Here is a 13,837-nt window from a genome sequence, read left to right as displayed (position 1 = left end):
TCTCCAGAGAATATCAACACAAACTCCACTGTGTAGGAGAGTGGTACAATTCTGTCCTTAATTTTTCCAACTACCCACTTTTGGTCATTTCACTCCAGTGGTGCTATAAAGTTTGTGAACCCTGTAGAATTTTCTCTTTTTCTGCATATGATCTAAAATGTGATCCAATCTTCACCTAAGTCCTAAACTAGATAAAGAGAACAAAAAAAAACATTACTTATGTATTGGAAGAAGTGATCCAATATTGCATGTATTTGTTGGAAAAAGCATGTGAACCTCTGCAGGTGTTCCACTCGATGAGATGAGATTGGAGGAGTGGGTTGTAGAGGTGTCCTATCTTCTAAAAAAGACACACAAAGTCAGGATACTGACAGAGTCTGCTCTTTTAGAAAAATATCTGTTTGTGTGCACTATGCCTCAATCAAAACAACAGTCAGAGGACCTTAGAAGAATAATTGCAGAGATGCATGAAGCTGGAAAGGCTACAAATGTGTTCATCAGCCTACAGTAAGAGAAATTGTCTACAAATGGAGGAAACTCAGTACTGTTGCTACTTTACCTAGGTGTGGGCATCCTGGAAAGATCACAGCAAGAGCACAATGTGCAATGCTGAAGGAGGTGAAAAAGAACCCAAGGGAAACAGCAAAAGATCTGCAGAAGTCTCTAGAACTTTCTAAAGTTCATGTGTCCACTGTAAGAAAAGTTGTTGTACAAGAATAGAAGAACACCATGGAAGAACACCACGGAGGAAACCACTGAAAAAAATGCTGCATGTCTCAAGTTTGCAAAAGACCACCTGGATGTTCCATAATGCTTGTGGGACAATGTTCTGTGGACAGATGAGACAAAAGTTGAAATTTTTGGCAGAATTGCACACCACTATTTTTGGAGCCAACACCAAAACCTCATCTCAACTGTGAAGCATGGTAGAAGGAGCATCATGGTTTGGGGCTGCTTTGCTGCCTCAGAACCTGGACAGCTTGTAATCGTTGAGGAAACAATGAATTCAAAATTGTATCAAGACATTTTTCAGGAGAACATCAGGGTAGCAGACCATTACCTGAAGCTTAAGAGAAGTTGAATTACGCAACAAGACAATGACCTGTAAGCCAAGAGTAAGTCAACAACAGAATGATTTAAAAAGAAGAAAATTTGTGTTTTGTAATGACTGAGTCAAAGTCCTGACCTTAATCCCATAGAATTTTTGTGAAAGGACCTGAAGCAAGCATTTCATGTAAGGAAATCCTCCAACATCCCAGAGTTGAAAGAATTTGTAAGGAGAAATGGCTTAAAATTTCTCCAAGCCAATGTGCAGGACAGTGGAAATGTTCAGTTGAAGTTATTGCTACACAAAGGGGTCACACCAGTTACTGAAAGCAAAGGTTCACGTACTTTTTGCCACAAATACATGTAATATTGGATCATGTTCTCAATAAATAAATATATATATATAATTATGTATATTTGTGTTTTTGAGTTATTTATTTAATTAGATTCTCATTATGTAGTTTTAGGACACACAAAGATCTGATCACATTTTAAGTCATATTTATGTAGAAATAGAGAAAATTCTACAGGGTCACAAACTTTCTAGCATCACCATAGGACTGCTTGTCCAGAACTGAAATATTGAACCTCCTTCTTTGAGGAGCCTTCAAATTGTCTCAGCAATTTGTCCTTCTGGGATTTGATTTGAGGAGATCCAAGTATGAATGCAAAGAACGATCCAAGAACAGCAGAGCTGGTGAACTGTTGGTTGTGGAGTGTGCTGCATTGCGGTATGCAAGGAGGAAATTGGTCAGCTCTGACTCAGTGTCAGTGTAATGTGTTCTACTGACATTACTCATAGTGCAATCTTTACACTCTGGACAGTCTTTGCACCAAGCCATTTGCAGCTGGGTTCAAAGTTAAGTTTAAAGTATATTTTTTAACGAAGTATGTATACTTTATACAACCTTGAGATTCATCTTTTTACAGGCAGTACAGAACAAAGAAAACCCAAAAGAACACATCTAAAAAAGGCCACCAAACACCCAATGTGCAGAGAAATCAAAACACAAATCCTGCAAACAATAAAGTAACCATAAACTGAAAATACACTGAAGTTCATGAAACTGAGTCCACAGACACAAAGCCAGGCATCATGACAGCTAATGTTCCCCCTCAGGTGTATGCACACACAGGAATTTAAACTGTTCACAAAAGCTTGTGTCCCTCTATCTCACTGGCATGTTAAGTAGATTGTATGACTGTACATAATCATATTTCCTTTTCTAGTTTCTGATGCAAACGGTGTTGACAATGTGGAGTTTGCAATGATTTGTCTGTGGATTTTAGAACTAGCTTATTTACACTGTCTTTATTGAAGAAATTATTCAGTGTGCACATATGGTTGTCACTGGGCAAAAACTGCACAGTACAAGATTTTTACAAACTAGAGGGAACATTGACTGTAGCTGATTCAGGAACCCGTCTGTGCAGTTGACAGCCTCTGTTCAGTGCAGAGATGAGTAAAACTCATGGAATAGTGAGCTGAATCAGCTTGTCCCTTGTCTCTGGTCTTGACACCCTGGCCTCTTCAATCTGGCCCAGAGCTGAAATTGTCCAAACCTCGGATCACTCCTTGCTCTTAGACCCATGCTCTGCTGCTTCAATATGCTCTTAGCCTCGCTGCCTGAATTTGGCCCATCACTTAAATCGGTCAGACCTCAGCTCTTTCCTTGCTCTCCTGCCCAGGTTCTGCCTTGACTCTGCCTCACCTTGGCTCTGCCGCATTGAATTGTCTCCAAGTCTGCTCCAGCAATGACCAAACATTGGCTCATTCCTCTCTCAGTTTCACCTATCTCCCCTTCCCCCACCTTTTAACTCTAGTCCTTATCTTTTTCTCTCCAGTTTTATTGAAGGGTCTTGGCCCGAAACCATCGACTGCACTCTTTTCGAACTCAGCAGCCTGGCCTGCTGAATTCGTCCAGCATTTTGTGTGTGTTGTTTGGATTTCGAGCATCTGCAGATTTTCTCTTGTTTGTATTAATAAAGTAGTTAGTTGTTTGTTTGTTTTGTTTTTCATTGGCTTCACCAGCACCATATTAAGTCGGAAGTTTCAAGATGGCGCTGATGAAATATGTCTTACAGTGCAGATGTAATATGTCTTATTCCATTCATTTTCAGGAGTGACTGAAACTCATCTGCCACAATCTGTGGTCCATTGGTGCTGACTAAGTGTCTGGAACATCAGCTTCTCAACACATCAACAGTGTGCGAGGCTGTAGTGGGGGCTATTGGGAACACTTCTGGCCACTTTGTAGCTGCATCCACTACTACCAAGAAATTTGTGCCCATGACTGGTCTGGCAAAATCCTCTGCCAGGCCATTCCCAGGGATTATGGTGTGCTGCTGTAGGCATCTTCTGGATGTGTTGGCATCCCAAACAGTGTATGGCAAGCTACTCAACCTGCTGATCGATCCCAAGCCAGTGAAAGCTTCGAGCCAACACTTTCATTTTGACCACCAACACTTTAGCTCTTAGCTTGGATGGTATAAGAACTCTTAATTCCCACATAAAGCAACCTTTGTCAAGGGCAAATTCACCTGGTGCTGGTATAAATGGGGGTGATCATGGAGATCATGGAGTTTCCTCCCTAGCAGCACTATGGGTGTACCTACACCTCAGGGACTGCAGCGGTTCAAGAAGGCCACCTTTCATCACCACCTTCTCAAGGGCAACTTGGGATGGGCAATAATAGCTTAGCTGGCAACACCCACATCCCATAAATGAACAAATTAAAAAATGTGATTGCTGCTGGACATTTCAGCCATTTTGAGTCAACATGTAGACCTGAGTTTTTTTCCTGGTTTCCCTTTGGATCATGACTGCCATTATAGGGAGACTTTTAATTTGCATTACTGAGGATGCATCAAGAGGAGTATCCTCTTCTGTAAATTTTTCAGGTATTTTCTTTTCCTTTCTTCCATCTCCATCTGTAGGTAGGCCGCAGCTAGGTCCACTTTGCTGAAGTGTTTCCTTCCAGAAAGGTTTGTGAAGATATCCACTATCCTGGGAGAGGGTTTTGATTTACTGGGTTGATGGTGACCTGAAGTTCACCACAGATCCTGACAGACACATTCTTCTTGGCTACTGAAACCATTGGTGTTGCCCATGGGCTCCATTTACCCTTGGAAAGAACTCCTTCAGCCTTCTTGTAATCTAGCTCTTTGGCTACATTATTTCAGATGGTATAAGTAACCAGATGGGCTTTGTAAAACTTGGGTGTGGCATTTTCATTTTACACTATTTTATCTTTGATATGTTTGAGTTTTCCAGTGCCATCCCTGAACACTGTTGTGGGCATCGTCCACTACTTTTCTTAATTCTCTTTCAGTTGACCCTATTGCAGGGGATGTGGCATGCATCTAGTCGATGGATTTCCAGTCAAGTTCTAGTTGTCTCAGCCACTCATGACCTCACTATGTTGGTCTGCCTGTTTTTACCACATAGGAGCCCAATATTGTTACAAATATCATTCCCACCAGAGTTATCTTTTCTCCAGTATAAGTCCTTAGTTGGATATCTGCAGGGTTTAGTTCAGTATCTTTGAAATGCCATTCAAGTTCATTTTGTGGAATGACTGAAACAGCTGAGCCAGTATCCAATTTCATTTTAATTAATTTTCCATTCACTTCTGGTGTAAGCCATACTGCTTGTCTATTGTTAGCTTTGACATTGTAAATCTCAAGGCTACGCAGACCAGTGTCACTCTCAACATTACTAGTTTTTCATCAACAGCATGATGATTGGTGCTTGTTTTGAAACTGAAACTTGGCTTTTTAGCTTTGTCTCTTCCCTGTGCAGTCCATTTATTTTTGCTTGCCTGACAAGCTCTTTGTATGTGTCCTATCTTGTTGCATTTTCTGTAAGTTTCATCTTTAAATCTGCATTGGTCTGGTGTATGTGAGCCCCTGCCACAACAGTAACACAATTTGTTTGGCCAGGCAGTCTTCTGTTTTGTTCATGTTCACTTTCATTCCTGACTACAGCTCAATTACATCTCTTCCTGCTGTTTCCATTGATGTAGGTATTTCAACTGCTCTTTTAAATGTAAGTTGTCCTTCAGTTAGGAGCCATTTTTGAATGCTTTCTTGTAAGATTCCACAAATTAAGTGATCTGTCAGTGCATCATTAAGCTCATCACTAAACTGACAATGCTCAGACAATTTCTTCAATTCAGCCACATATTTAGAAATGGACTCCTCTACCTTTTGATTCCACATATGAAACCTAAATCATTTTGTAAGTAACAATGATTTTGGTCCAAATATTCCTGCATTATATCATGATATCAGTAAAAACTCATTTCAGTTGGTGTGTTGTAGCAGTTAAACTTCTAAACAAACTGTATGCCTTTAAACCACATGTACTCAGCAAAATTGTCACTTACTTCTCATTGGCTATTTCATTTGGTTCAAAATACTGCTCATTCAGTATGCATATTCCAGTTACCTCTTGTGAAATTGAACACATCTATCATTCCAATTCCGACGTAGAATATAGAACATAGAAATCTATGTTCTGCTCTGCTAAGCTCTGCTCTGCTTTTTTGAAAACTCTAACATCTCACCATGCTTTTTTTAAAATTCAAACCTCTTGTTGCCCTTCTTGGAATCATTTAAAAATACCCTGTCACCACTATTATGTTTTGGAACTCCAAAACATGAAACTAATTGAAAGCAAAAGCAAGGAGTTGGGAATGCAAGTCTTAGTTTCAGTTTTACTTTAAGTGAGGTGTGCACATATGATGTGGTGGTGTGATGACGTATGACTTGGAGATTAGGAGAATGGGCAGAGAAGTGACAGATGGAATACAGTGTTGGAAGCTTTGGTTGAAGGAATGAAAGCATAGGCTATTTCCTAAACCATGAAAAAATTCAAAAATCTAAGGAGCAAAGGGACTTGTGCAGGATTCCCAAAAGGTTAACTTGTAGGTTGAGTTGGTGGTGAGGAAGGAAAATGCAATATTAGTATTTATTTCGAGAAGACTAGAATATAAAAACAAGGAATTAATGCTAAGGCTTTATAAGGTACTGGTGAGGCCTCACTTGGAGTATTGGGCCCCTTATCTAAAAAAAGGATGTACTGACATTGGAGAGGGTTCAGAGGAGGTTCATGAAAATGATTCCAGGATTGAAAGGCATTTGAGGATCATATGAGGAGCATTTAATGGATGTGGGCCTGTACTTGCTGAAATTTAGAAGAATGAGGGGAAATCTAATTAAAACCTATCAAATGTTGAAATGCCTAGATGGAGTGGATGTGGACAGGGTGTTTTCTTTAGTGGGGGAGTCTAGGACCAGAGGGCACAGATTCAGAATAGAGGGATGTCCATTAAAATGAAGATGAGGAGCAATTTCTTTAGCCAGTGGATGGTGAATATGTGGAATTTGTTTCCACAGGTGGCAGTCATTGAGTGTATTTAAGGCAGTGGTTGATAGATTCTTGATGAGTCATGGCATGAGAAATTACAGGGAGAAGTCAGGAGAATGGGGTTGAGAGGGAAATGAATCAACCATGATGAAATGTTGGAGCAGACTCGATGGGCCGAACAGTCAAATTCTGCTCAAGTATCTTATGGTCTTATGGACATTCAACCCTAATGAATTACTTAAACAAAAATACTTAATTAGACAATATATTTATAACATGACTGAAATATAAAGTACCCAACAGTTTACAACGGTCAGTATTTGCACTGCACAGGGTTTAAACCTGGTAGGGTTTCACACAGGTTTTACGCTGGGTTGGGTTTACACAGGGAATCAGGTAGGTTTTACACTGCAGGGTTTTCTCATCATGCACTGTGCATTGTTCTGAGTGACCGTATGTATCCTGGTTTTGTGATACACAGTGCTCTACTTAAATCAAGATTGGTTGTCTGATAAACCTTGTGCAGCTGGATCCTGGACTTCCTGTCAGATCGCCAGCAGGTTGTAAGAGTGGGCTCCCTCATCTCTGCCCCTCTGACCCTCAACACAGGAGCCCCTCAGGGCTGTGTACTAAGTCCCCTCCTTTACTCCCTATATCCATGACCGTGTCGCCACCTACAGCTCTAAACTGCCAATTAAATTTACTGACGACGCTACATTGATGGCCTAATCTCAAACAATAATGAGGTGGCCTACAGGGAAGAAGTCATCTCTCTGACAGTGGTATCAAGAAACCAACCTCTCCCTCAATGCCACAAAAACAAAGGAGCTGGTTGTGGATTACAGGAGGAATGGAGACGGGCTAACCCCTATTGTCATCAATTGATCTGGGGTTGAGAGGGTGACAGCTTTAAGTTCCTCAGCATCCACATCACTGAGGTCCTCACATAGTCTGTACACCTGTGTGATGAAAAAAGCACGACAGTGCTTCTTCCACCTCAGACAGTTGAAGAAGTTTGGTATGGACCCCCAAATCCTAAGAACTTTATACAGGGGCACGATTGAGAACATCCTGACTGGCTACATCACTATTCTAGTGTAGGAACTGTACCTCCCTTAAGGCTGATTTATACTTCTGCATCAAATGAATGCCGTAGGAATGGCGTAGCCGCATAACCTATGCTGTACCCTATGGCCTACTCTATGCCATAGCCTGACGTGCACCTCTCCAAAAATGTAACTGCGTGTCGCAGTGATGCAAACCACAACAACTGTGATTGGTCCGCTTGGTAGCATCGCATTTCCTCCTGTCTATAGGCATACTGTGCATACACAGAGGCAAAATAAATGGTTGGAGATGAAGAACCAAATTGCCAAAACTACCTGCCGACATCCAAAAATATTGACATGCATTTCCTCGTCCATGACTCTCAGTGGCCGGACAAGCACAGAAAATTCATCTTCCTTCTGCCTCAATTGGTTCAATGGTTGTACATACCATCTCCTCCGACGTCTTCTCTCTTTTCTGCGTTGCAGTAATTTCAATAAAAGTAACCCTTGTTCAACATTTATTAGCTCCAACTCTAACATGATGCGCTCAGTTGTTATTAGAAACCCCACCACCAGCTAGCGTTTTGGCGGTGAATTGCAGAGCGACGCAGACACACCAACACACAGGTATAAATGCTCATAATGGCGCGGTCCACTTACGAAGGCTGCGACATAGGCTACTACGCAGAAGTATAAATCAGCCTTTAATTGCAGACTCTGCAGAGAGTGGTGCGACAGACCAGCGCATCTGCAGTTGTGAACCTCCCACGATTCAAGACATTTACAAAGACAGGTGTGAAAAAAGGGCCCGAAGGATTATTGCGGACCCGAGTCATCCCAACCATAACCTGTTCCAGCTGCTACCATCCGGGAAATGGAACCACAGCATAAAAGCCAGGACCAACAGGACAGCTTCTTCCACCAAGCCATCAGACTGATTAACTCACGTTAATTTGAGTGTATTTCTATGTTACATTGACTGTTCAGTTTATTATAAATTACTATGATTGCACATTGGAAATTTAGAAGGAGACATAACATAAAGATTTTCACTCCTCATGTATGTGAAGGATATAAGAAATAAAGTCAATTCAACACTGTCCAAGTAAGACCTTCTCTTCCACTGTCACTGTTTGTCTGATATACACATTGTCCAACTTACTGGCTGAGACCCAGACTGATATCACCATCTTGGTAACACTACACATGGCCAACCTCACAGCATCTAAGCTGTTCCCATGGTTGAATTCTGGGAATGTTAAGGAAGCCCAGCCCCAAATCAGCCCTAATGGGGGCAAAACTCTCCCCAGCACCTCTGCCTTTGAAAGCTGGTGACAATCTTATAGTTTTAAACATCTTTGACATTCATTAAAATAGATAAACAAATTAAAAAGTGAATAATTTGAAATATTTAATAAATAAACTTAAAGCTACCGGTTAATAATTGTAATTATAGCCAACCGAAATTATCAAAACAGTTGAAACACTTTATCTGATGTTCTTGTGCTTGATGATCTTGTGCTGCAAACCTATTGAGATCAGTTGGGGTCTGGCTTGATGTGGATCGCAGAGGGAGTGCTTGGAATGTTAGGAGCTACATGTGAATCCAACATGGTGCCAGATTCAGGCTTCTGTACTTTCAAGGCTGCCAGCTTTGACAAGAATATTTCAGACTCTCTGCTGTGCAGGGGTTATACAGCTGCTCCATTCCTTGTTATTGGACCTTCACCTCTCCACTCATCTGTACACACCTTTAGCTCCAGACAAATGGTCATTTATATCCTAAAGTCCAGTCCTCACTCCACCTGAACAGATCTGTTTATAATTTTATAATTCATTGTGATTACCCTTCAAGGGCTTCACTCACCCGAGGAAACCAATCTTCCCAACATGTATAAAAAAAGTTGTGGGAAACCCCTGTTGCACTGCCTTTTGGTAATCCTGTCCCTGAATTATGCCCAGAGCTTCAGCAGGCTTCTTCCCCTGGTCTGACACATTTAACACATCGAGAAATAAGCCCATCTTTTCTTAGCTCTTTGTAAGACCTTGTAACACAGCACTGAGGATCTGCACTTATCTGTCCACCCTACTCACCACACATTGCTTCAGTTTCTCTTTATATACTTGAATAATTTTGCTGTTCTGACTGCTTCTGTTTTCTTTCTGAATCTTTGCATTAGTCTTTCCATCTTTTTGTTTCAGTATTAGTGCATCCAGCGGAAAGTAGTTGTGAAAATATGTTTGTATTTAATGGGAGTTGTACAGGTTGTACATAGGACATACAATATTACAGCACAGGAACAGGGCTTTCAGCCCGCAGTGCTGAGCTGACCAATTAAATTATCTGATAGGAAGGGAATAGAGGAACTTGCTAATAGACTTATATACAGAAAGACAGTGTAGGCTCCACAGGCTCTTAAACTCTCCAGATGGTTGGGGATCTCAATTCGGTATCCTCCGAATTATCGTCCCATTTTACCAGATGTGGCGTAAGTCTCCTCGCATACATTTTAACTTGCTGATTCATTACCAGCTATTCTCTCAGTGCTGTAGCGGCTGAGTTGAGCTGGTATCTAGTTAGCAGGATTCCCTCTGAGCTGAATAACAGGTGAATGGGGTAAAATGGCACCAAATACCAGAAACCACACTTGCCTGGAAACCACACCTGTCCGGGACCTCCACTTGTCTGGGACCGATCTTTGATTTATAAATCTTGTACATCTTATTTTTAAGGTAACTTTTTAAAATTCTTTCTTACTTCTCTTCTAATATTTGTATATCTGTGCATTTGTAATGCTACCATGACACAGTAATTTCCTTTGGGATCAATAGTGTATCCATCTATCTATCTATACCTGGCCGAGACCCACACCTGTCCAGGTCTGACACCCCTCTCTGGGACCAATACCCCTCTCCATGACCCACACTTCTCTGGGACTCACACCTGTCCAGGACCCTCAACCTGTCCAGGATCCACACCCCTGTCTGGGACTCATACCTTTCCAGCACCTACAATCTTTTCTGGGTCTCACACCCATCCAGGATGTACACCGGTCCAGGGCCCACATCCCTGTCTGAGATTCACATCTTCCTGTCCTCAACTGGACAGGGGCTCTCACTAGGCACCACCAGCAGAGAACCCAGCTTCTTAACTTTGCTTCATTTAATTGAATTGCTATTTTATTTAAATATTTTCTAGTAAACTTCTCTGACTTCTTATTTGGTTGATCTTTTACAGTGAGCTGTCTGTGGGTGATCAAGTTGGTGTCTTGGTTATCCAGGGTCCTGCATATGTGTCCTCTTTTCCTACACACCAGAGGGAAAAGAGGTGGGAAGGTTGCGGTGGGAAAGGTGAAGGGAGGATGGGGGAAGATGCAGGGATTGTGTGGGAGACTGATGGGTGGGGGAAAGAGAGAGTCAGTGGGTGTGAAGAAGTTGGGTAGGAGAGTGGAGAGGAACGCATGTAGAATGAGGGATAATTGTGAGGATACTGGGAAACGTGAATGGGAAAGGGTGTGGGTTCCTTGACTAAGACCTTTTCCATATTCTTCCTTGTATGTTGGTCCTGAGAGGCATCACAAATCACAAGAACAACATCGCTCTGCTTACACAATGCCGGAGAAAAGAAAAACAGATTTTCATACAGCTCTAGAGACCCAAGTATGATCCAAATCTCAGGATCCTATCTGTGTGGAGTTTGCATACTCTACCTGTAACCATGAGGATTTTCTCTCACATCCTAAAGATGTTCTAGTTTGTTAATGGTTCAATCACCCTTTGAGTAGTGTAATGGCAAAAATAATGAAAGGTTGTTAATCAGAGGGAACATTGCAAGCATTTAGGGAAATGCGAGAGGAGAATGGGACCGGCCAACTGAATGCAATGGATTAATTTACTTTACACAACTATATGAAATTTCTCACCAGGACAGCTGTACAGACCCTCACTCTCAGACAGCTTGAGTGGGTGCTGGTAACACGGAAATGTGGCAGAGGAAACATAGTCCAACCCTGACATCAAATATCCAAAATTTAGTTGATTGATGGATGGTAACTTGTGGACACTGAGAATGGGTTGAGATTTATGTCAGTTTCAATGGGTAGTTTGCTTTGATTTTGAATCAATCAACAAATTAATCATTTTCTTTAATAACGTAATTCCTTCTGTATTTATTTAATATTTGATAAACAACTGAACCCTGTTCAATCCTATTTCCATTTCTCCCACTGCTTTCCTCCCCAGTCCTTCTGGCTTTGCCAATGACACGACCTTCCTCTAAACTAATCTGTAATCCAAATACGCTTCACTCCACGCACTCCTTAATCAGTTAGTCTCTGGAAATCAGTTTTAAATATTACAATAAGATCATCAACGGCAAACCTGCTGACCATTTAAAATTCTGCCCCATGGGAAGAGTCCTCTAATTTCACCTCTCTGAGTGAGACTCTCTACCAAATCCTCCTCCAGATTAAGCTGACTGTAAGCACAGATGTCCACTGAAGTTTCTCCTCTGAGCAAACACTGATCAATCTGTCCATCACAAACTCCTTAAAACCATCCACATCTCTTTGATGCACAACTAATTAAATATAGCACATCATACCCACTTCATCTAATTCACATTAACCTGGAGTGATGCCAGTTCAGTCTTCCTGTAGTTGTTCTCTCATCCCTGTGCACTAGTTCCTCTCTCCAGCACTCCAGACAGTGTGTTGTCCTCTCCCTCCCTGAAGGTGGATGTAGTTACCCCATCCTGAGACACTATTCCTCACTCATTGGCCAATTGGCCCATGTGTCTCCTTCACAGGGCCACTCTCAACTCCCATTAAAGTTAGCAACTGAACAGTGTCAAGGACTGATTCAGTACCCTGACAGGACATTGGTAGAACCCCAGAAGTCTTCAGCATTATCCTCTGCTTTCCCTTGCACTCATTCCTTGATGCCATCCTTAGTCAATAATTGCCACTGGCCATTTTCTCCCAGGTAGGAGGCCACTTCTGCACATTGCTCTTGCCATTGAGACTGCTTGCTCCACTTGCCTAAAGTTTCTCCATGTTATTGAGATCTGTTCTCACTCCAGGACCACATCTTCCCATGTGATGGTCTGAGTTGCAATAGCTCCTCCCATGTTCCAGCTCTCCCCACAAACCCTAACCTGTTCTCATGCCCCCCCAGCTCACACACCTCACCCTGGAGTGTTGGTGGAGTGGTGGTGAAGCAACCACCATCCATAGGGACCACAAATAGGGTGAACAGTGCTGATCCTGGGGGTGGGGAGGGGGAGAAGAGGCATGTGCTGGGCTGAGGCAGGTGTTGGGGTGGGTGGAGGGGGATCTCTCTATCTGAGACCCTAGTCCTTGGGAGTTGGACCACTTACCACCAAGTGTGGCGAAGAATCCCTCAAAGTTGCAGCCAGCGGGTCCGAAGATGAAATAGCCATTCATGGAGGTGATGACGGTAGTGGTGAAGCCACCAAAGACCATGAAGAGGTCGGCCACGGCCAGGTTGAGGAGGATGTAGTTGAGGGGCTGTCGCAGCTTCTTGTGCTGCACAGTGACATAAAGAGTGAGGAAGTTGATCGGGAAGCCTGTGATGATGAGGAAGAACATGTAGGCAGCAAGTGCTGAGTACTTCCAGGGCTCGGCCAGGTAGTACTGGGGGTACTCAAATGGGCTCCGCACTACCCCCGTCTTGTTGGACATGGGGATATAGAAGTTCTCCCCCTCTGTGCCATTCATGGCTGCAGGCAGCTGTGGGTCTGGGGCTGGGCAGAGGTGGGGGACGTCCTTCCTTCCTCCCGAGGGATCCTTGGGTCACCCTGCTGCACTGGGAACGTGTCTCCTCTCCCGGGGCTCAGGCCAGCTTATAAACTCCCTGCCCGGGATTAGCACGGCCTCTGCTTGTCAGCAGAACCAATTTAGGACAACACACGGCAATAGTAATCCAGCCAGCATCACACAATATCATAAACTCATCAAGTTATTAATGCTACAGCCACCAGATGGAAGAGGACAAAACCTTCTCTCAGAGTCAGAGGCAGCTCTTGTTAAAAAGTACACTAGGTGGTACAGGCAGGGTGTGTGTACCTATATGTGTGCACCTTTCTTTGTGTACCTGGGTGTCCAATGTATGAATCTGTCTGTGTGAACCCGCCTGTGTCCATCTGTCTGGGTGTACCTGCACATAGCTGCTACTGTCTACAAAGTTGTGCCTATTGGTGTGTACCCAAGGTGTGTATCTGTTTATGTATACACTCACTCATGGGTATCCCTCTATTCCTGTGCACATCTACCTCTGTATTAGTGTGGTCATGTTCAATTTCAAGTTCAAGTTTAATTGTCATTCAACCATACATGAATACAGCCAAATG

At 42.7% G+C, this 13,837-nt stretch overlaps 1 protein-coding gene across 1 annotated transcript in view; it reads right to left on the bottom strand.

Moving 5' to 3' along the window:
- The window catches only part of LOC140741977 (rhodopsin), a 179,628-nt gene extending 166,307 nt beyond the window's left edge, over nucleotides 1-13,321 (bottom strand). The window contains exon 1 of the mRNA XM_073072613.1: nucleotides 12,845-13,321. Within this exon, the coding sequence (XP_072928714.1) occupies nucleotides 12,845-13,205 (361 nt within the window). The 5' untranslated portion in view covers nucleotides 13,206-13,321. The remainder of the gene's footprint in view (nucleotides 1-12,844) is intronic.
- Between the last annotated feature and the right edge of the window lie 516 nt (nucleotides 13,322-13,837).

Source organism: Hemitrygon akajei, chromosome 19 (assembly GCF_048418815.1).
Source record: "Hemitrygon akajei chromosome 19, sHemAka1.3, whole genome shotgun sequence".
Taxonomy (NCBI): Eukaryota; Metazoa; Chordata; class Chondrichthyes; order Myliobatiformes; family Dasyatidae; genus Hemitrygon; species Hemitrygon akajei.
Note: the sequence above shows the minus strand (reverse complement) of the source record. Positions and strands in the feature narration are given on the sequence as shown.